At 34.7% G+C, this 25,056-nt stretch overlaps 1 protein-coding gene across 1 annotated transcript in view; it reads right to left on the bottom strand.

Moving 5' to 3' along the window:
- Window positions 1-25,056, bottom strand: part of USH2A (usherin) — a 798,713-nt gene that overhangs the window by 288,322 nt on the left and 485,335 nt on the right. The window contains exon 37 of the mRNA XM_016938662.4: window positions 23,485-23,664. Within this exon, the coding sequence (XP_016794151.3) occupies window positions 23,485-23,664 (180 nt within the window). The remainder of the gene's footprint in view (window positions 1-23,484; window positions 23,665-25,056) is intronic.

The following is a 25,056-nucleotide window of genomic DNA, read 5'->3' as shown; positions in this document are numbered from 1 at the left end:
AGTTCAATTGCTTTGATTTTTAGATCCCACAGATAAGTGAGAACATGCCACATTTGTCTTTCTGTGCCAGGTTATTTCATCTAATGTAATAATCTCCAGTTCCATCCAAATTCTTGCAAATGACTGGATCTCATTCTTTTCTACGGCTGAATAGTACTCCATTGTATATATGTACCACATTTTGTTTATCCATCCATCTGCTGATGGATGCAACTTAGGTTGCTTCCAAATCTTGGCTATTGTAAACAGTGCTGAAACAAACATAGGAATGAAGATATTTCTTCAACATACTGATTTCCTTTCTTTTGGGTGTATGCCCAGCAATGGGATTGCTGAGTCATATGGTAGCTCAATTTTTAGTTTTTTGAGAAACCTCAAAATGGTTCTCCATAGTGGTTGTACTAATTTACATTCCTACCAGCAGGGTACAAGGGTTCCCTTTCTCCACATCCTTGACAGCTTTTGTTATTTATTGCCTGTTTTTTGGACATAAGCCATTTTAACTGGGGTGAGATGAAATCTCATTATAGTTTTGATTTGCATTTCTCTGATAATTGATGATGCTGAGCACCTTTTCATATGACTGCCATTTGTATGTCTTCTTTTGAGAAATGTCTATTCAAATATTTTGCTGATTTTTTGATTGGATTATTAGGTTTTTTCCTATAGAGTTGTTATATATTCTGGTGATTAATCCCTTGTAAGAGGGATAGTTGGCAAATACTTTCTTCCATTCTGTGGGGTGTTCCTTCACTTCGTTGATTGCATCCTTTGCTGTACAGAAGATTTTTAACTTATGTGATCCCATTTGCCTATGTTTGCCTTGGTTGCCTGTGCTTGTGGGATATTGCTCAAGAAATCTTTGCCCAGACCTATGTCCTATAGATTTTCCCCAATGTTTTCTTGTAGGAACTTGATAGTTTGAAGTCTTTGACTTAAGTTTTTAACCAATTTTGATTTTATTTTTGTACATGGTGAGAGATAGGGGTCTAATTTTATTCTTTAAAAAAATTTCTAAGTATTTTTGTGGTAGGTAGTAGGTATATATATATATAAATCTCTATATAAATATATATAGATTTATATATATAAATCTCTCTATATAAATATATTTATATTTATATATAAATTTATATATCTATATTTTATATATATATTATATATATTTATAAATATATATAAATATATATATTTATATATATAAATATATTTGTATATATAAATCTATATATAAAAATATATTTATATATAAATCTATATAGATTTATATATAGATTTATATATATATAGATTTATATATAAATATATAGATTTATATATATATAAAGTACATTAGATGTTTTCATACAGATATGCATTGTGAACTAGTCACACGATGGAGAATGGGGTATCCATCCCCTCAAGCATTTATCCTTTGAGTTACGAACATTTCAATTACTTTTTAAAAAACTTTTATTTTAGGTTCAGGGGTACATGTGCAGGTTTGTTATGTAGGTAAACTGAAGTCATGGAGGTTTAGTGTACAGATTATTTCATCACCCAGGTAATAAGCTTAGTACCCAAAGGTTATTTTTTCTGTTCCTCTCCATCTTCCCACCCTTCACCCTCGAGTAGGCCCTGTGTCTGTTTTTCCCTTCTTTGTGTTCATGAATTCTCATGTAGCTCTCACCTTTTGAATGCATCTCCATTTTTCTCATTTGGCCTTGCAGCCATGCCATGAATTAGATGATGTGAGTATTGCATTCCTCCTACAGTTCTTTGTGATTGTGCTAAGTGCCAGGCTGGGATTCAAACATGAGAATTTTGATTCAAAACCTCATCCTCTTTCCTGTTTACTATGCAATCTCCAAGCTATAAATATGGAAATACAGAAAGATTAAACATTTGTGATAAAACTGTGCTGTCATTTTTATATTGCCTGAAAAACTGATCTACCCATCCTCCTTTACTCCCTTGCCAGGCATCGTGCCAGGTGATGGGTGCATAATGAAGAACAAACTAGCCAGAGTCACACCATTATGGGCATGAGAATATTGTCAAGTGGAGCAAGACTGGCATCAAACAAATAGAAAGCAATATGCAGTTAAAATGTACACAGAGTGCTATGAGGGAGAACAGAGGTGCTAAGAGGTATCATTAAAGGGGGCCGACTTAATTTTGGTTGAAAGAAAAAAGGCTTTCTAAGGAAGTGGTATTTAAGTTTGGACCTGTTAAATGACCAAGACTTTGCTGACCTGTTATGGGCCGGAAGCTCTATGGTGATCTCACTGTTTGGGGAATTAAAAGCAAGGCAGCAAGGGTGGGAGACACTGGTCTTGTAGGACAGATAAAGAGTCTGAAATGTATACGAAGGAGATGGGGAATCACTAATTCCATCAATATTTTAAGCACAGAAACTACAATTGTTGTTTAGTTTGAAAACATTGAGGCACAGATGGTGGTGGCTACTCCCTGGTAAATGGACTGGACTGGATACTGAAAAGGAATGAATGGATTTATCATCTTATTGATATACTTTGATTCCAGTTTTTTTTTTCCATAAAAGTTGAGTGCAGAATGTGAAAAACAATCCAATTACTAAGTATTTCTGGCTACTTGATTCCATTACACTCACTTCTGGGAGCTCATTCTTATATGGATCAATAAGGAATCTGCATTCATGTCATTAGAATGCCAGAAAGAGATGGGGAAAACTATAGATATCCTTTATAATTTATTAACCTGCATAATTACCAAAATATTTTTAAAAACATTTAATATAAAACTCAAGAAAACAAAGCTGAATAATGAAGGAAAAAGATCAGTGAACTGTACCACAAAACCTCTACTAAGGTTAGCCATTGTCAAGCAACAGGCTTTTTTTTTTTTTTTTTGAGACAGAGTCTCGCTCTGTCACCCAGGCTGGAGTGCAGTGGTGCAATTTCTGCTCACTGCAACCTCCGCCTCCTAGGCTCGAGCGATTCTTCTGCCTCAGCCTCCTGAGTAGCAACAGACTTTTTTTTTCTGAGATTCACGGGAGCCAAAAAGCAAAACAGAAAAGAAATGTCATGAGTTACCAATCAATACATCTTCTTAAAAAGTTCTTTTTTGTTGTTTTTCCAAGAAGTTTTCATTTTATGGGAATGAATTTGGTCTAAAATGGACTCTTCTTATATAATAAAACAATTTGCATTTTTGTAAAACGAGAGAATCACAGTAAATCAATTAACTTTTCTGATTTCTAAAAATAACTATATACAGTAATCCCACCAAATAAGGAATATGCAATTTTGTACTTAAAAGTAACGCCAACTTTAACAACATTGACATAGTTGTCTTACATCATTATTTATAAACACATTTAAATTTATTGTCCTAGTTTTTGTTAAGAGCAACCCTTTCTCCCCCTAGAAGGTGAAACCAAGCTCTAAGTACCTTGATCTATCCAATATCTCCTTAGGGAATTCTTAAGTAGCCAGCCAGAACATGCAGTAAGTGCAGTTATGAACATCACCACAATGGTGGCCAGGGCCTTCAGTTCCATCAGGGAATGCACACCATCTGCTCCAAAAGCCTGTTTTGCACAGGACCTAGAGTTATGCCTGGTGGCTAGAAAGAGCTCAGCAACTGCTTTTGGATGAATGAAATTTGAACAAAGTTCAAAGTTTTGGTAAAGAGTCTTTATGTTAATTGAGTTGTTTATTAAACAACTCAACAACTTTAATGAATGACTTTGGTTAATTGCCCCTTGAACAATGCTAACATCTTGATATTCATTTGTAAACAAAAGCACACTACAATGTCAGAGTTAATGCTGGGCAGTTATTGTACACCAGGCAATGGACTCAATGCTTTGTATGTATCATCACACTGAATCCTCCTAATAGTCCTAGGTGTGAAGTAGGTGGGTCAAGGAATCTGAAGCTTCATAACATAAATGACTTGCACAAGACCACACAAGTAATGAGGGGTTTGTGCTGCTGTTTGAATCTAGCAACTGTCTCCAAAGTTCAAGTTCCTGTTATTTTAAACAATGTTGTTTAAAATGAGCCAAACCAGACCTTTGCCCTTCCTCACAGACATAAAAGGTAGCTAGCCTCCTTTCCCTACCTCTTCCCCATCCAACACACAGGAACCTAAAGAACTAACTTGGAGAGCGGATACTGTTGGTAGAATCTAACAGCTCAGTGTTTTGAAAGAATGCAAGATTTTTTGAGGTTTTAAACAAATGTGTCATTTAAATTTTGAGGAGGATTTTTTGGAGTAGAGGTTTGAAGAAATTGTCTCTGTCTTTCTTAGTCTGTTACTCTCTCTTTCTCTCTGTTTAGTAACTTTTTTCTCTTTTACTTGTCAAGACACCCTTGGCTCTGAGAAAGGACTCTAGAGAAAAATAAAGAAACAAGAGTTCAAACATTGTGGAAGTCAGTGTGGTGATTCCTCAGGGATCTAGAACTAGAAATACTATTTGACCCAGCCATCCCATTACTGGGTATATACCCAAAGGACTATAAATCATGCTGCTATAAAGACACATGCACACATATGTTTATTGCGGCACTATTCACAATAGCAAAGACTTGGAACCAACCCAAATGTCCAACAATGATAGACTGGATTAAGAAAATGTGGCACATATACACCATGGAATACTATGCAGCCATAAAAAATGATGAGTTCATGTCCTTTGTAGGGACATGGATGAAATTGGAAATCATCATTCTCAGTAAACTATCGCAACAACAAAAAACCAAACCGCATATTCTCACTCATAGGTGGGAACTGAATAATGAGAACACATGGACACAGGAAGGGGAACATCACACTCTGGGGACTGTTGTGGGGTGGGGGGAGTGGGGAGGGATAGCATTAGGAGATACACCTAATGCTAAATGACGAGTTAATGGGTATAGCACACCAGCATGGCACATGTATACATGTGTAACAAACCTGCACATTGTGCACATGTACCCTGAAACTTAAAGTATAATAATAATAAAATTAAAAAAAAGAAACAAGATGTATAACAAGAGCTATAGGTTTTACAGATCCAACCTAAATAAATGATATTTCTCAAGGTTGTCACTAGTGTAGTAGAAGAGTATTTAGGTCAAACTCTGACTAGGAAAGAAACGTGCAAAAATAAAAAAAAATTGTTAAAATGTCATCATTATTTCTTATATTAGTGACAAAATAAAATATTTTAAAGTACATTAGCAAATACAACCTGAAGGCGGTACAACATTTATCTTGGTCTTTCACGTACATATTTAGGTTTATTGTTCTGAGGGAACTGAAAACTTCTCCAACATTTCACGGAGAAATGGTAAGAATATATCAGTCAAAATTCGTGCAAATATTTGTCAAAAATTATATAAAACCCAATGGGCAGATTTCACCTAGCTCCAGTAATTATTCTTCATGAAATGAAAAATGGTTCCCATGTTCACTAAGAATGCTTTAATTAGAATGGAAAAGAAGCAAGAATATCCCCAGTTACGGTATATAATAGGAGTAATATAGAAAGGGGGGCAGAGGTGGGTCAAGGGCACCAGAATAAAAAGACACCACTGAATACTAATTGCTGTTGACCATTTTGAGAAATAAAAGATTCCACTTCACATTAGCATCCATAGGACCAAGGTAACACACCTCCACCTCCACCTCTCTTTGTGGTTTAAGATTAAAGAATTGCTTAAAATTGCTCTGCAAGACAATTTCAGTGAATTTGTTAACCAAGAAACATCAGACAGACTGAAGTCATCCTCTGTTAATTTTGAAATACCCCAAAGCTGTGAATGATGTAGCTCACTGTGCTCAGAGAAAAATAGCGATTTTGAATTTCATTAGATACATTATTTGTTCAACTAGAATGTAGAACTGTCACTTTGTCAGACTAATTAGAGGCCCTGAAGTTGGTGGTCATAATGCCCAGAAGAATTTTTTTTTTTGTTATGTCTCAAACCACCAACCAAATTTTTTTCCTTTTCCTTACAGAGACTTCCTACATTTAGACACTCTAGTTAAGCCTTTGCTTTTGACATTTGAATTCGTCTTAGTATTCCTAAGAGCATTTCTTAGCATTCCTATTATTTTGAATACGATCATATTCATCCAATTAGTTTCTAGGCAGCATAGATTAAATTCTTTTTCCTTGAGTACCTGATTGCTTGAGCCTTTTGTTTAAAGCATATCTTCAATTGGAAAAATAATTTAAAATATATACAACAATACTGTTCAATTAATTCTATTTTATTTTTGATTCTAATATTGCTCATTGACTTCATTTAAAATAATTCACTGAAGAATTTAGCCTTTGTGAAATTAAAAATTGATATGCTTAGCAAGGTTAACAATAAATAAATTCAAGCTCAAGTCAAAGCCACTCTTTTCAGGAAGACTGCATTAAATTATCCCTTGTTGAATGTATCCAACAAGAAAAATAGCAAAATAAATTACTGAGGGGCTGGGTACAGTGGCTCACACCTATAATCCCAGTATTTTGGGAGGCTGAGATGGGCAGATTGCTTGAGCCCGGGAGTTTGAGACCAGTCTGAATAACATAGTGAAACCCTATCGCTACAAAAAAAAAAAAAAAAAAAAAAAAAAAAAAAAACAAAATTAGCTGGACGTGGTGGTGCATGCCTGTATTGCCAGCTACTCAGGATGCTAAGGTGGGACAATTGCTTGAGCCCAGGAGATTGAGGCTGCGGAGAGCTGTGACTGTGCCACTACACTCTAGCCAGGGTGTCAAAGTGAGAGCCTTTCTCAAAAACAAAACAAAAAATGACTGAGGTCGTGTAGAAAATAAACCATTATATTTTAGAGTCGGACTCTTCCTCTATGGTGCCACTGAATCCACTATTCTAAGATACAATCAAATACCAAGAAATTAAGTGATCTTTGAATAGTGGAAAAAATTTTAGTCATTTAATGATTGAAGAATCAGAGCAGATTGGTTATAAAAGTCATTGTAACAATGGGATTGGATATAATATTCAAGTTTATTAATTAAATTACTCAAATACTAACTAGATCTAGCATTAAAATACTTAAATGTGGGGTGTCTGCTATGGTCTATGTCCCTCCTATAATTCTTATGTTGAAATTCTCACCGCCAAGGAGATAATATTAGGAGATGGAGCCTTGGGAGGTGATCAGGTTATGATATTGTAGCCCTCATGAATGCGGTTAGTGCCCTTGTAATAGAGATCCAAGGGAGACTTCTCACCCCTTCTGCCATGTGAAGTTAGAGTAAAGAAAATGACTGTCTATGAAGAAGAGCCTTCACTAGACACTGAATCTGTCAGCACCTTGATCCTGGACTTCCCAGCCTCCAGAACTGTGTGAAATACATTTCTGTTGCTTGTAAGGCACCTAGTCTATAGTATTTTGTTGTAGCAGCCTAAACGGACAAGACAGCATCCCTTACCTCAACACGCCATTAATTTCACATTATCTATTAGTAAGAATAAAACAATAGTCATCGGCAGAATTTAAACTGCTGAAAGACTTCTAAGAACTGATTTCACCTTATAAGTAGTAGAGTTAGAATCAACATTTGAGAATAAAAATTATGATGTTCATTTTACCACAGCAATGATCAATAATTATATGAAGAAAATTTGTAATCAGGCTATCAGTGATAGTTATTTGTTTCTAGTAATTTAGTCACAAAATTATTATCCAGTATAGCATTGGCATCAGAAAGCATATGGGATTAATATCAAGGAATTTTGTCACTTTTAGGTTTATGAACCTAGGGGGATTTAGAAGTCTAAAACAAATGTATTCATATTAATAACGCTTCTTTTATTTTTATATTGCATAAATTGGAATATTTATTTGTGAAGAAAAATATGGTAATCAATACATAGCTTTGCCCAGAAGAAGAAAGCATGAATCACCCCCAATTCCCAAGAATTTTCAATTGGTTATTTAAAAAATGATTATTAGATATATTGCACAGACATTATAGGGTCCTTCTCCTTAAAATTTTAATTCTAATACTTCCTATACTTCAGGAATCAGCAGCCATTAAATAATGGAGTTCTAATTTGTTGCTGCCTAATCTTCTCACATAGGGAAGGAAACAACTGTGCAACGTAACAACTACTATGTGTACTGCATCACGTTGTATCTATTGCAGGCATCATCATAATTAAGTTCTCAGTGTCAATCCTGTGAGATAGTGCTTATTGTTTACTACCATTTACAGAAGAACAAAGTAAAGCAGAGTCTGATTGTATAACTTGCCGAAGCTCTTACAGCTAGTAGGAGGGGGGAAATTAAGATTTGAACCAAGTCCCACTGATCTTAGGATTCACACTCTTTATGAGCACAATAACATATGAGTGTAGTGTGTAGTATTTGTGTAGGTGTTACAGATAATCAGAGGAGAGATGGAATGTGGCATTTTCATATATATTATTTTTATTCTGCATTGTATTTTCCCTCTCAAGCAACCTATAATTTCATACTTTCTCAGGAAGTAAAACTTTGCAACTGTTATTTTTTTTTAAGAAAGTAAGCATTGATAAAAAGCTGAAAGTTAACTTTAGATTATCAAGACTATTTCACTGACCATAAAGTCTAACAACATAAGAAATTTAGGTTTAATTTTTTCTGAGATGGTCTCTCAAATACATTTAAAGATTTCAGAGTAGCCTGCATCCAGTCACTAGTTCTACAATGGAACTGTATCTGGCCATGTCACTGTCAGGCACAGTAACAGAAATTACTGTATGTTTTATTCAAAGCCTATTTTTGTCTCTCTCTCTCTCTTAACTAAAACCCTAATTTAGTTGTTGTTCCCTTAGGTACAAAGTACACAGTTCATAATTCATTTGATATAAAATGTCAGTTTAGATTCTTGCCCTTCTTTGATAAATGAGAAAAAAACATGTACATTTCAATTTCCTCAATGCCAGAACTACCGGGAACAACCCCCTGTTGTGTTTCTCAAAGACCTTTGTGTTCAATTAAACATCAAGATTCAGAAACTGTGGGGAAGGATATTTCCAAGACAGAGAGAACAAATACATGAGACAGAGGGAGACAGCTAATGCTTTTCCTACTAGTCAGGCGATATCTCCCAAAGAGCATCTTTGATCCTCAAATTAGTCCTCACTTATAATTTAATATGCCACAACCAGTCTGCTGTTTCCTTACACTTAGTTTTAGAGACAGCTGTTGGAATCATCAAAGAAGATAAAAATGTAGATGTTTACAGGTTAATTTTCAACTCAATAGTGATAAGCTTATGTATATTTTGTATTTATACATCATGCTTTATGTCCTTTAAACAAAGAATTGAGCAGCTACCTAATGTGCCAGCTAATCTCAGTGCACACACATTCTTTATTCCTTGTCTAAACCCATTGAGGAAAGTTCTGTAATTATGAAACCCCTTCCCAGATGAGCAAAATGAGGCTTAGAGAGGAGAAAAGTTTCTCAAGGTCACACAATCAGGAAATGAAAATGCTGGGGATAGCAAGTGGTGGATAAGTTGAATTGTGATATTTTGATAGACACTGTGCTTTACAAATGCACAGTCTAAGATACATGCTTACTTGATTTATAGCATCAACCATGGGAATAAGATTTAAGCTTTTTCCTGTGATCATGCCCTCAACTTCAGATTTTGATGAGGAAAGTATTCCTGCTTTCTTATGGCCCAGAGGTCACACATGGTCATTTTGTGGCCATTCCAGTGAACAATTTTCCCACATACTCACACTGTTCACATGGCTTATTTCTAGAATATTCCACATGTGAATAAGTGTCTTCACCTGACTAGAGTGTTTTTTCAACTGTTCACAGAAAATTGTTTTAGTACAGGAAGAAAAAGATTCTTTCTTTCATTAGTTTTTACAAATATAAGTTTTCTTGCTCTCTTTTAAGAAAGTTTGTTAATTTTTCAAAATTAACACTATTAGATAAATTAAGTCTCTTCACAAGAATGCAAACTATGTACAATCAGAAGATCACAATTTATAATAATTTATAATAGAAGTTCATAGGTAAATATGACAGAAGTTGGGCAAAATACTTGGTGGGCAAGTTAAGTACTTATATCCACACTGGCAAAGGATGGGTCCAACTGGTTGGTTTCTTTGCCTTCTCCACACAGGGTACATACCACATAATATTGCTTCTGCTTAATGCTTTTTTGTAAGGCTGTAAACATGTTTTACCTACATTTTTTTTCTCTTATGACATTATAAACTTTAGAGCATGGGTTATACAGTCACTGAGGACAGTTCTCTAGGCCATCTGCAACAGGATTTAAAAACCTACTAGTTCAACCAACAATACCCTTAAAATTATATTTGACCCTACTATAGAGTCAAGTCACCTCTTCAGATCTGCATTGATTAGTGGGGCATCAAAATCTGTGTTGCTGCTGCCAAGAGAGCATATGAACAGTCAGTAGAAGAAACAGAGTATAGTTCTACAGTCAGTAGAACAATAGAGTATAGTGGCTCAGAACTAGGCTTCTATAGTCAGTCTCTAGTTTTAAATACAGTGTCTGCCTTTTACTAGTAAGATGACCTTTACTATTTGCAAGCCAATATTGTTTCTTCAACTTCCTCATGTGTAAATAGGGATAGTAATAGCACTTGCCTTACAGGGTTTGTGAGGAGAATAAAATGAGTTAATATATGCAAAACCACACCTGCACCTAGTATTAATAAATGCTATCTTGGTATGAGTGATCACAACATCAAAAATCTCTTTTTAGCAAATAAAAGGTTACATGATCTTAATTTTTCTCTAGATACTGGGCACTATGTCAACCTACTCTGGAGTTGTGTTTGTGAACTCCTAGAAGGAAAAATCTTAGCTATGAGGTCCAATAGACAGCAAACCCTAGAATCCAGGATGAAGATGTAACTGACTTGAGGAAACATATTTCAAAACCGTACAGATGTAGCCACAAGAGGCTCATTAAAGAAAATTCCCCAGAGGGGAAAGACTCAGGTTTTAGTTACAAGGAGTTTATTATAGCAGATGTTCTGTGAAGAAGTTGAAGAGCAGAGGAAATTTAGCTGACAGTGTCTTCACAGTAGGACTGATTAGTGTTCCCCAGTGCATAAAACATCATGCCTGTTGCTTTCTGGTGCCACAGGTAGAACTCAACATCTGGAATTGGTTATCTTTGGTATCTGTTCCTGGCCCATTCAGGAAGACTGTGAGCAACACGATGGCTTTCTTATATTGGAAAGACCTCTGGCCCTACGAATGTGACTTATATATTCAAAGACCAGTCGAGCATGGAGGCCTATTATACCTATTTTTCCCTGAGTATTTGTCTCAAATAGAATGTGGAATAAAGTCATAGACAAGATCATATATTTTTGCTTTGAAAGTGTTTTAAAGATGGTCTAGCTCAGTGGTCTTCGAACTTGTGAAGGTACCCAGTGACCTGGGAGTTGGTAATGGAATCTCATTAAAACACAGATTGCTTGGCCCCACCCTCAGAATTTCTGGTTAAGTAGGTTGAGAGTAGGGTTTGAGAAGTTGCATTTCAAGCAAATTTCAAGGAATGTTGAAGTTCCTGGTCTGGGATCACACTATAGATACTGCTGATCTAATTCACATCTGCCATTTTAGAGATAAGAGACCAACATCATAGTCAGGTAAAGTTACTTAAGTCAGACCAAACAGCTAATTAGCACAAGAGTTATTACTAGAACTCACGGCTCTGAGACCTGAAAATAGTGGAGAAATAGCTCAGAAGATTGTCAAATGAAGTGGCTCTGAGGAGACCCTTCAGAATGGGATCAGCCATTTCACAGTTTTAGAAAATATTATCTCATGTGACATCCAGCTTACTTCTTGAGGTTTCCTAATTTGAGAGCCCAAGCAAAAGCCAAACACATATGTTAAGTTTAGCATTTGGCATGATTTTCAGGAAGTGATGAGACTTCTCTAAATGTTCTCTACTTGTTTTCCTTTCTCTCAAGCATTGTGGCAAATGCTTTTGTTTTCAAGTGGCAGAAAACACAACACATAGAGGCTTAAGCAATGAGATGGGTAGTGGGTTCCTGTAATCAAAAAACAAACAAACAAACAAACAAACAAACAAAAAAACACTCAAGGGAAAGAGCTGGGTTTTGGCAATGCTGGATTCAAAGGATCAAATGACGTCACCAGAATCTAGTCTACCTCCTTCTCTCATACCCACTCTGCTTTCTTCCTTGCTGACTAAATTTCTCAGACTCTTTGAGGGGCAACACGGCTGGCAGCAAATTGAGCCGAATCCCATATTCAAATACAGGGCAAGAGACATGCCTCTGTTTACTGTACTGGTTTACTGCAATTCAGTGGCTTTGATTGGAATGCCTGTCATTCCTGAAAAAAAATCACTGTGGTTAGGAGAATACAGTGTCCTCATTGGTCAGACCTGGTGATGCAGTCAACTTCACACACAGCGCATGTGCATGTTCTGATCTTCAAAGAGCCCAGGGTGCTGAGAGGGAAATTGGAGCCTGTCATCAAAAGAAAGGGTGAAGGTATGCTGGGTGCAAAAATAGCCCCAGGCCACTAGCACTCCACAAGAGCATGATAGTAATCATTACTAATATCCTATTATATGCCTGAGCCAAGGTAAATGGTGAGAGGGATAGAGAAAGAAAAGGGAGACCAGCTGTGACTCCTCTGTCTACCTCCATTCACCCATTCATTTTTTTTTTCATTTTACTTCTTCTTTTTTAAATTTAAATAGAGATGGGGTCTCACTATGTTGCCCAGACTGGTCTCAAACTCCTGAGCTCAATAATCCTCCCACTTCAGCCTCCCAAAGTGCTGGGATTACAAGTGTGAGACACCACACCCAGCCCATTCGTTTTATCTTCCCCATGAATTTATACTCTAGTAGATAAGACATGATACAAGCATACGAAACATTTAAATAAAAATGAAAGATAGTATACATTTGAAAATGGTCATCAAAGTGTAAGAGGGATTAATCTAATAAAGTATATATTAGATACCCTCATGTTTCTAGTTTCATTTGTCCCAATTAATTAACAATCATGAAAAGCATAGTGGTTGTAAGTGAATTTCCCTACTGTTGTCAAAATCTATTCCTCCTTAAGTTTTTAAGTTTTCTTTTAGACTCTGGGGGGTCTATATGCCTTTATAGAGATAGAAAAAGGGATTTTCTTGATGCTGCTGATGAAAAGAGGTTGGAAATATGGTCTCTAAGTATCTAAGACATATTAAGAATTTTCTCACTTTTGTGAGTATTTATATAGGCAGGTAAATGTTCATAGAATTTTATGCAAGTCAGGCATACAGTTTGTCTATGAAAAAATGAGGAACAAGATATTATTTTAAAGAAATAAAGCAAAAATTTCTTTAGGGCACTATAAAAATTCAAATAAAACTTCAAGTTGCTTTTAGACTGCAGTGTCAGTCAGACAGACATGATTTTTTTTTTAAGCTTAAAGTTATGGATAAAGCCGTCTTCGAAGAAAAAAAAAGAAAATGAATTGTACTTATTCTTTTTAAAAATGTGAGTTAGAAAATATCAATGGAACTTAAAGGAACAATATTTCCCACCCCTCTCCCCTGGTAAAAAAGAAAAAGATGTGATTTTATTTTATTTTTTTAAGTCTCTCTCTCTTGCCCCAGGATGCTTTAAAGATAGCACTTAATTGTGTGTGTGGGCGTGTGTATTTCTATATAATCCACATGAGAGTATGCAAATATGGAGAGCTGGCAGCCCTTTGCTGGAGGCTTGTTGAGTCCATAGTAAGCACACTTCAAAGTTCCCTTCCCTCTTCTCCATAGCTCAGAAGTTAGTCTTTTTCTAAGGTGTTTTTATAAGCAGGAAGTTCATTGTCAAGATGGTGAATACAAAAAGTGAAAAAATTGTTCACAAATTATGAAACAGGAATTTATCCCTCTCTTTGGCTTGTGATATGTAATATTACAAACATATACCTCTTCATACATGCACACACACACACACAAAGCAGGTTAAACTATCAATTCCAAAAAAGTAAAGGTAACGCTTTTCAGGAAAGGATTCGAGAGCATGTTTAAGACAGTCATAAATCCTTTGGTTCTATTCTCGTACCTGGGAGAAAGCATGGGTTAAATTAAATGGCCTGGTATGTGTTTTTGAAAGCACACTATTTATTTTATTAAGAATTTAAATACTTTTTATTTGTTGAATTCTCCTACTTTATTACTTTCAATGGGTTGATTTTTCCAGGGAAAAAAATAGCAGCACATTTGGAAGATATACACAGAAGTAAAACATTATGCACAACTATTCTAAAGATTCATATGAACTGGATGTAATATAAATTGTGTAGGTTTTAATATACTGAAGGTAAAGACAAACCATCTGTTTATGTGGTAGAATGTTGTCGTTTTAAAGAATGCTATTCCTCACCATCCTATATCTTCATTGTGGCTTTTACATTATAAAAAGCAGTTAATCTCATCTTTCCTTCTACCCTCTGAATAAGGTAATATACCATCTTAGCCTATTGTTTATTTCAGCTGCTAACCTACGTTTATTTTTAAAATTTCCATTCCTTTGTACTCTTTCAATTTTTAAGATATCCCATTGCCACCTGCACATTAATGTTTCTATTTATATATTTCAAATAAATCTAAGTGGATACAGAGCAGATGAAAAATGGAAAACACATATTGAGGGGCTCTATATCTGTACTTGGCAAGCAAGCTTTCACATTTTTGAGAACCATTAATTTTATTTTTAAAAAGTAGCATCTTGACATTGTACTAAGTTGATTTTAAAAGGCATAGAGAGTGAGCTGAGATCACGCCACTGCACTCCAGCCTGGGTGACAGAGCGAGACTCCGTCTCAAAAAAACAAGAACAAAAACAAACAAACAAAAGGTATAGAAATATTTTACAATTCTCAGTGCTACAATGCATGAAGAAAGTGCAAGATACAATAGAGTTTGTTTTTGCAATTCTTATTTATTTACTCTTTTGCTCTTTGGTATATTCTCGCTTTTTGAGCCAGTTCTAGTTGCCCCTAATTCTCTTAGAGACCCTGCAAAAAAAAAAAAAAAAAAAAAAAATACCATTCTCCCCCTGGCTGGTTGATAGTGCTACCCACAGTTCATTGCTCTAAGGTCTTAGAAAGAGATTTTGGTTGAAATTTGAAAATAGGAGAGAAAGTTCAGTTCTTTCCTTTAAAAACTGAAGGAGAAAAATAAGTTCACTGAGCAAGTTATGCCACAAATCTCAGACTCAGTCCCTAATCAATTGAAGGGATATAATCAATAATTTCTTTTTTCTTTTAAGGCAGAGCTGTGGTAATGCTTAACCTAAGATAAGAATTTGGTAGCATTGTCCTGCCTCTCCTACTTGGGTAGGCTGCTCTGAGGGTGGATCATTCTGCCACCTTGGAAGCATGTCTTTTTCCTAAATAGTAGACACTTGCTTTACCTACCTATCTTTTTTTTTTTTTTTTTTTTTTTGAGACAGAGTTTTGCTCTTGTTGCCCAGGCTGGAGTGCAATGGCACAATCTTGGCTCTCTGTAACCTCCGCCTTTCGGGTTCAAGCGATTCTCCTACCCCAGCCTCCCGAGTAGCTGGAATTACAACATGCGCCACCATGCCCGGCTAAGTTTTTGTATTTTTGGTAGCGATGGGGTTTCTCTATGTTGGTCAGGCTGGTCTCGAACTCCCAACCTCAGGTGATCCACCCTCCTTGGCCTTCCGAAGTGCTGGGATTACAGGCGTGAGCCACTGTGCCCAGCCTTACCTACCTATTCTTATCTGACTTGCCAGATTAATAAAAAATTTACATTTACTCTGTATTGCAAAGATGGATAGTTGACTACTCTGTAGTTCAAGGGCAACATTCTGCAGTCGCAGGTAGAATTATACACTCACAAAGAGTCAGCTGTATTTTTTAAACCTGTGATGTCAATTGTGGTTGTCATTATGATTATGTCATTTAATTAAATAATGCTTAAACTGATGAGCACTGTTAACAGAAACCGTTTTCTATGAAAATTTACTGCTTTGAAAAACTTTCAGTGAGGACTTAATAAAACAATACTGTGAAATTCATTCAGGAAAAATAACTAAAAGACTTAGGATATTACAAAAGCCTGAAAAATTCTATAATTAGATTCTTCCTTAATTATCTCTAAATTTTTGATCTCCTTTTAAAGGAGTTTTCAAAGTGGAAATCAAACTATGCATTATGAATATAGTTTTGGCAGCAAATATGCTGGACTTATAAATACTAAATTAACACTCCAAGAAAACAACTTGGCCCTATATAATAAGATTGTTGGATAAATATATAGATAAATATATTTATGTGTTCTAAATAAAAGTTGTGTTTAATATATATTTAAATTTTTGAATGTTCTGTTTTAATCATTATTTTCAGTTAAGTGTTCAACCACCAGTCACAATAGATAAGTTAATTGAAAATGGTGGTTACAGTGGAAACTACTAGAAGGGGAACAGTGGGGGAACAGTGGGAGAAAGCAAAGAACTGAAAACTATTAGGTGCTCTGCTCACTACCTGGGCAATAGGATCAATCATACCTGAAACCTCAGCATCATACAATATATCCATGTGACAAGCCTGCACATGTACCCCCCTAAACATAATATAAAAGATGGAATTATTTAAAAATAAAAAATAAAATGGTAGGTAAAATAGACAATTAAACACACACACAAATTTATAAACATACCTCCAGAGGGTCCTATATTATGTATTTTTACACTGTTATGGTAATCTTAACAGGACTAAAAATGATTTTAGGATGAATTAAACCCTAAATGTTGAATTTAATTCTGGAAAATGTTTATCCAAGTAAAAGACACAGCAATAGCAAAATATAACTTTCAGGATTATTTTCCAAGTTATCACTGCCACAAAGGGCTCTGGTAATTTATTCAGAAAATAGTTTATGCCAGACACTGGAGCCACAGAAAATATTCAAATTACACACAGTTTCTACTCTCACAGTTCAAAGTTACAAGCAGAAATCAGAATACCCAAGGCCTAGATTTGAGAAATAGCTAAGATATTTTTTTAAATCACCTACTTATAAGAAGAGATCAGAATTTTCCCTCCAATAGGGAGCTACAAACATTTTAAACAAGAATCTATTGATATACATTTCTTGATCTTTATACTGAAATAAAACGTCAAAATTAATTGTCATGTAAGGAAAGATTTTTTTATATCTTCTTCAAGGAAAAATTTAGTAAACAGCTTTCTTCATTTTTTTTGGTGCTAGTACATCATTATTTCAAAAGCAGAACTAATTTAAAAGAAAAATTATGTATCTGTAATACTTGCATGTATGTGTTTGTACATATACACACATACATACACAATCTAAAAACCAATCACTTAGACATTTATGGAAGATTGACAAATTATCAGACTCCAGTAAATCATACATTCCAGCATACATGCTTTTTGACTTGGGCAAGAAATTTGCTTTGGACAGTTTGAGGGAAGCAAAGGTTTTCAGGGCTTGTACACTAGGGCTTGACTCTTGAAACCCTGAGTTTCTTTCTGGGAATTCTGAAGAAGCCCAGTCCAGCCTCCTTAAGCCAGGAGAACCATGCTGACAACTCACACAATCAGGTGAGAAATAATACAGAACGGTTGTTTTAAGTTGCTGACTTCTAGAGTGACTCATTACACAGCAATACCCGAAAAAATATTCCAGTCTCCTAAATTCTAAACACAATGGAATTCAGTAGTTCAAGCTAAAAAGTTAGTCATTAATATATTATTCCTTTAGTGGTATTATTGGGCAAAAATCATATACTAACATCTTTTAAAAGCAAACATTTTATTTAGTTATTCAAAAGAATATTGGCTGAACAACTAGTAAACTTTCCTATTTAGTGAAAAATGAAAAAAAGTTTGAATTCCAAGATGTAACTTTTAAATATATGTATTTGAGGACAATTAAGAAAACGTGAAAACATCTTAGGATAAAATTTCAAATTACTTGCTTTGGGCTAGCATTAACAATGTAAAAAAAAAAGCATTTGTGAATAAAATATACGATAATAGACATTTTTTAAAAAGTCATAATTATATTTAATAAGTAGCTCTATATAAACACAGAAGAAGAGTTCTATTAAGAAAATATGTGAAATCCCAAGATGACCAATGAGAGCTTGATGTAAAAATCTTCGCAAATTATGATCTGGAGGTCATGGAGGAGGATGCTGAAGGTATTTCAAAAAGAAAATCACTTCCCATGCTTCCTGCTTACTTCATCATCTAATATGCATCACAACCACCCCTTAGCAGGGTTACTGGCCTGGCCATACGTATGTCAACATGTTAAGGGGTAAGTGTAGGAAAGGATAGGGATGTAGCAAGATGAAATTATTCTGGTCTCTGCAGTCTATGTGAAAGACAGGTTTTTTTACTTACTTTTTCTATAGGGCATTTTCCAGGTCCCCCAAAAGAGTCTTAGTAGGAAAATAGAACAAAAGAGGTAGGAAGCACCAAATGTTTACCAAGACAGGCAATGCGCTAAACACATTACATATAATATGTTGTTCAATCCTCCAGTCAGGTGGGAATTACCATCCAGCCTCTTTAATGGATGAGCAAACTGAGGCTCAGTTATATCTGCAGATTTGCTCATAGTCACTCAAGCAGTGAGTGAAAGAGGTGGATTTAAATCCTTGTTTCTAGGACTCCAACGTCTATGCTTTTGCGATGTGCCTAAGTTTTACTTCCTAATGGTTTTCTTTCTTTCTTTCTTTCTTTTTTTTCTCATTGATATTTTAGGTGGATAAGTGGGGAGGGGGTTCAGGGGAAGGAGAGAGAGTCGAAAAGACCCTGTAAAACAAACTACTCGCAACCATTTTGCCTTTTTCAATTTTTGGTTCTCTAATAACGCATTTGGGAAAATAAACAGATTTTCTCAAGCCTAGTATTTTACACTGTTTGTAGATTATAATAATTCTCATCAACTTAAAAGTACAAATGACAAATTATTTACTCTCAGAGGAAAATTGGATTAGGTTCACAAACCAGGGTGGCTCCAAGTTCCTTTCACTGTTACAATAAAGCAGTTCAGAAAAAGATAAACAGAATTATTCCTTTTGGAATAATATAAAACTTTCATTAAAAATCTGTTTCTAGCTCGTCAGTATGGAATTTGTCACTAATCATTTTAAACTATGCCCTTTTATGCTTCTTCTGTCTCTTTTAGCTTTCTGAGTAGTTCTTTGATGTAACAAAGACAGTTTCAGACAAGATTTCAGTTCATCTGGAAAAAAAAAGGTTTAAGTCTGGAGGCAAAATGCAGTGTATTTAAAATTTATATACTCTATAATGCCTTTGTTCTGAACTTGAAGATCCTGCAAAACTTCTAAGCTTCTTTGCCTTCCTCCTCTAAGCTCATTTGTTCTTCTTTTGCTTATTATCACGCAACTGTGACTTTAACTGGTGCTTCCATCATTTAACTACATGCAGAGTCATGGCTGACCCTTTCTGATCAATTGCCAATCCATACAGGTTTGACTGATAAAAGAGCCAATTAGATTTAAGCAAATTAAGGGACATCACCAATGTCAACCACTTATTAAACTGAATGCTGAATTCCATGCATACAAAACACTAATGCACTGAGCCCCATTAAGCGTTGAAATCCTAACCCCATTAGTAACTCCAGACCTTGAAGGGGTAAAGGCCATAGGAAAGTTTCATATTTATGGATTAACATTTGGATTCGTTTTTATTTTTTTAATTCTTTTCCTAGAACTCTTGAACCTGTACCATAATGCTATTCAAGAGCTCTGATTAAATATATTCTTTATTTCCAAGAATACCTTAGTGCTAAATATGAGCATTATGTTATTACAAACAACCTAAAAATATAGTAATTGTAGAAATACAAAAAACTTGAGTGTGCAGAAGTAGGGTAGGATCTGCTACATAATTGGAAAAAAACAGAGACGCTCCTCCAGTTGTCCAAATAATATTTAAAGTGAATTTTTCAAATAAAAAATGTGTGTTAATTGGGATTTGCCACTGTTCATCTATGTGCCAAGTTATTAGTAGCACCATCTTCTTACTTTAATTTCTTTCTTCAAATAACTTGTGTTTATCATATTCTTAATTATATATTTTTTCTCATCAGAAAAATAGAGGTAGGACTGGCAAATAAGATGTGTCCTAACTACAAATTAAGAGATGATGTATCCTGGTAAAATTCTTTGGAGTATGACCCTTTCACTTCTCCTTTCCAAATTCCTATCTCAACTAAGGATTGTTTATTCTATGCTCACCTGAGAAAAGTAACCACTATAGGGAAGAATAAAAGAATGAAGAGTTGGCATAACTTGAGAATATTTCTCACCTCCAATACACTCACCCTCCTTACAGTTTGAGCTCCCAATTTTATCTACATAACCAGAGCATTCCTACATTGGACAGTGGTGTACAGAGAAGGTCTCTTTCACAGCTGGCTAAAATACAAGGTTGCTGAGGTTGAGATGAGGCCTGGCGGGCCTGAGTAATAATAAGCTTAAAATTTAAAACTAGTCGTTAAGCAATCTTGACTAATTTATTCATTCACCAATTATTCATTATGCACCTACCATGTGTCAGGTTCAGTCTAGGTGCTGAAGATAGAAATGTGAGTAAGAAACAGTTCCTACTCTATAGGATCTTATAACCAGTGATTGTGACAGATTAAACAGGCAATTTCAGTATAATGTAACTGTTCTCTGGGATACAGAAAGGCCCTATCTCAGCCTCTGTTGGCAAAAGATGACTTTCTGATGGACCAATATATAGGTTTGAGGCTAAAAAATGAGTAGGATTTGGCCAGATTAAATGGGTAAAGGGGATTTTCCAGGTCATATTTGATAGCAAATATTTTTTTAAATATAAATAAAAATAAATAAAAAGAGCATTTTATTTTGCCCAACTCTTTTCTTATTATGTTTTAAAACTATGCAAAAGAAGCATAGCTAAGGATATTATCATCACAAATCTTGCATCACCCAGCATTGAAAGATACTAGGAATTCAACATCACCATAAAAGAGATCTAATATTGAAATCAAGGAAATGGCAATAATGATAACAATCCAACTATAATGGAAAAGTAAATAGCATATAGAACCTTCTCTGCCCATAAGTTGGTTTGCCTCCATATATTGGTCCATTTATTATTCATCTCAGAATGAAACACAGTTCACTGGACAAAGGCATGGAAGATTTCTTTAATAACTCTCAGTACTAATTTAATTCTACTTAAACACACATATTCTAGTGAATGCCACATGCTTTTCAGCATGATTTTTATGTGTAAATCAGGATAATATGTTTTCAGATCATTAAGTAAAAGGAAGCATGAACTAAAACCTATTTAATCAATGAGGTATCACCTTTAAACTGCCACAAGGTCATAAAAAAGATAATTTTAAAGCTATAAGTTTCCTAATTGTAATCAACAACAATCTAATGAAAAAAGAAAGTATGTCCTAATGGCCATAATAAACTTTAGCGAATCACTGTCTGTCTTTGAAGACATTTGCTTCCTCTTTGGTGAAGGACTGACTCCCAAATTCTAGATTTCTGAATACATAAAGTGAAGGATTGCATCAGGCCCAGAGAGTGTGGGCCTGCAGTGCATTATGGTAATGACACAGATAAGCATCCACAGAGCAAAGATGAAGATAAGCCTCAGTTAACGGTTCACTCAGTTTGACTGCACCACTATAAAACAATATTTTAGTTTCTTTCTATTTGCATAATATTAACCCTTTTACTGACAGGTATATTCACATAGCGCATATTCAGTTAGCAGTAGGACCTTGCTATTTTTAATTGAATCTTGATATATGTATAAATAACAAATTATTAGACCATACATTCCTAAAAACATAAACAATGAATTAAATTTGCCCTATTTTATGAATATGATATAAATTACTGTAAATCACAAACTATTTAAATCAGTATAAATACCCTAAAATAAACATGCTTATTAAATATTGTATATATCCTGTAGAAAAGGTATTACTATATAACTTAAAACCTCCATTATGGCACTGATTACTCTTTAATTTCTAAATTTGAGTAAAGGATATTATATTCTAAGGTTTAGAGCCATCACAGTTTTCTATCCTTCCTAGTATGTGTATTGAAGTGAAAAATGAAGATATGAATACCTAAGGTTTATTTTAGCGGGGGGAGTTTGTTTTATTTTGGGTTTCAGTCTCAATTTTTAAATAAATATATCTAAATTCAATTCCCTTTTAAAATTATTGTCTCAATAAATATGATACTAACCTGAGTTGATCAGCCTCAAAAGTTTCTTTTATGCATTCTTTTCTTAAGTAATGTAGCTTCTGACATTTACAGTTTCAAGTATTTTAGTAAACATCAATTCATTAATTTTAATAATGGCATAAAAGGTAGATAATAGTGAGTGGTTTTATGATACAACAAGTAATGAATCTTTTTTGCAGGGGAGCGGTTCCATACAAACTGAAGATTCCCCTTTATTTTTCTCCAGTGATAAGGCACTTTGTGTTCTTATACTCTTCATAACTGGAAGTGGGGTTAACCTGCCCTTCGGATTGCTGATAAAAGATTGTGACATTCTCCCTTAGTTCAGAATATACTCATTCCTGGGAGATGGGCTACAGGGCAGATGCTGGATGTCCTGGGGTCCTTTGCCTTCAGGATTTTCAGAAAACACACATTCTTTAGCACTGAATTGAGAGTCATGCTCTTAACATTTTGAGGCATGCTTTCTCTTCAAGGGCCATCCATGTCAACCCTAGAGGGGTTTTCCTCAGTGGGATTATTTCCCACAACGAGTTAAAACATGGTGAAGCTGAAGGCACATCAAAATAATGGTAATTGTGAATAGGTCGATTTTTATAGAAATATTTAAAATAAAAATATGCAGACTGTATGACATTTCACACATGAATGTGGCCCTGCTGAACTGTAATTATTAGGATCAGGAATTTAAAGGTGTTTTCCAGTAGTGCAAATGGAATTTTCCTATTCTATCATCTGCACCCTGCCCTTTTTGCCTAATGAAGTACTTTAAGTATACAATTGAACTAGTTATTTAGAACACCAGGAATGAGAACCATTTGCAGTAGAAAATGGAAGCTCAAATTGCAAATATAAATTTTGGCTTTAAGTAAAGTCTTGAACAAAAGCATTTCCCAATTTTCTTAACATGCAGAAATCCAGATATATATATGTGTGTGTGTGTATGTGTGTGTGGTATATACACACACATACACACAGTGTGAGATGGATGAAAGCAGTCTCAACAAAACAATAAAAGATCATCAATTAAAGAATCTGAATAAACAAAGCAAAACAACAACTATTAAAAGAACCAGAAATACAATTGAGCCTCTAAGTTCTAAAATAAAATGCCTCTAAAAATAAACAAGGTATTCAATGGAAACTTAATTCTAGGGCATTTATATAAAATTAGATAGCCAACATTTGCATAGACTTACCTCCTGGAGGCATTGCAATTGTTACAGGATCAGTTATCAAACTGCCTTGGCTATTTGAAATATTCACTTGTACAGTATAGCTGGTAAAAGGAACCAGCCCATCGATGAGCACCCAAAGGTTTGTCTCTTCTCCGCTGTACATGACTTTTGTGACATTCAGAAGGGTGTAGTTATTACCTACTGATTAAAAAAGAAAATTATTAAAATAAATACGTATTTAAGAATTCATTCCTGCTATTATTTGAGTATTTTCTTGAGTTTCTAAATATACTGTACCAAATAGGTCTGTAACTTTACCACTCTAAGAGGCATTACACGTGCTTCTATCAATGCACACATTTGGATTTTATTATCGTGTGAACAAAAGTGCTATCTGAGTTGACCTGGCCAATTCATTCATCACGGCAATCGAAATACTTTGATGAATATTCTTAGATAACTGTAGGATAAAGCCATATCACAAGTATCAAGCATATAAGTAAAAATATTCCACAAATGTAGAAATTGATTACTTGATGAGTTGTTTATACTTTTTTGAGGTTTTTTTTCCCAATAAAAATCCCTGATTTTTTTTGGATGTGCAGACAGGAAGAAATAACACATTATTCCTCAAATAGAATTGTTCTGGATATACGTATTATACTCAGACATATTTGTCAGATATTGTATATTTCACAAACTGAGGTGTTTTCTGTTCACTTTGCTTGAAATGTGGGTGGATTTCTTTCTATCTAATGCCCTTTTAAATTTGAATTAGTCAGAATATCTTGAAAAGCAACTGGGGATGGGAGGTACTATATGTCCACTTTGATCAGAAGATCTAATATTTTTAGCTTTATGAGAAAATGCAGAAGCTGCCTAGCTATATAAAAGAATCACTTTTAATACATCCTCACCCTGGTCCCAACACCACTGTCCTTCCAAAGCTTTAGCAAACCCATTCTTAAATCTCATCAGTCCAAAATGCAGGAAAATACTGCTGCCTAGTAACAGTGTTTTATCTCTCTCTCTTACACCATTAGGTTAAATTTCAGGTTAAGAGTAAAAAATTAGGGTTAAAATAAGAAAAGGGCTACAGATGAAAATTGTAACATTTTCTATATTCGATGCTTTCCTGAAAAATTTATGAGACAATTTTTTAAATGCTGCTTAATGTTTGTCACTTTTAGAAATGATACAATAACTCTTAAAAAACAGAAAACTGAATGATTAAGAGTACCACCCAGGCTAGGCAACATAGCAAGTCCTCATCTCTAAAAAAAAAAAAAAATTAAAATTAAAAATTATCTGGTCATGATGGTATGAGCCTGTAGTTCTAGCTACTCAGGAGGCTGAGGTGGGAGAATCACTTGAACCCACAAATTTGAGATTACAGTGAACTATAATTGTGTCACTGCACTCCAGCTTGGGTGACAGAGTGAGATTTTTTATCTAAAAGAGCACCAATATTTACTTCAAATAACCTTTTTCCTATATAAAACCACTTTTTATTATATGTACATTCAATCTTTCACACACAAATTCTGCAGATATAGACAAATGAATTAAAAAACACATGATATTGAGCTTCAA

This window comes from Pan troglodytes, chromosome 1 (assembly GCF_028858775.2).
Source record: "Pan troglodytes isolate AG18354 chromosome 1, NHGRI_mPanTro3-v2.0_pri, whole genome shotgun sequence".
Classification (NCBI taxonomy): domain Eukaryota; kingdom Metazoa; phylum Chordata; class Mammalia; order Primates; family Hominidae; genus Pan; species Pan troglodytes.
The sequence above is the reverse complement of the archived record's forward strand: the minus strand, read 5'-3'. Positions and strand labels throughout refer to the sequence as shown.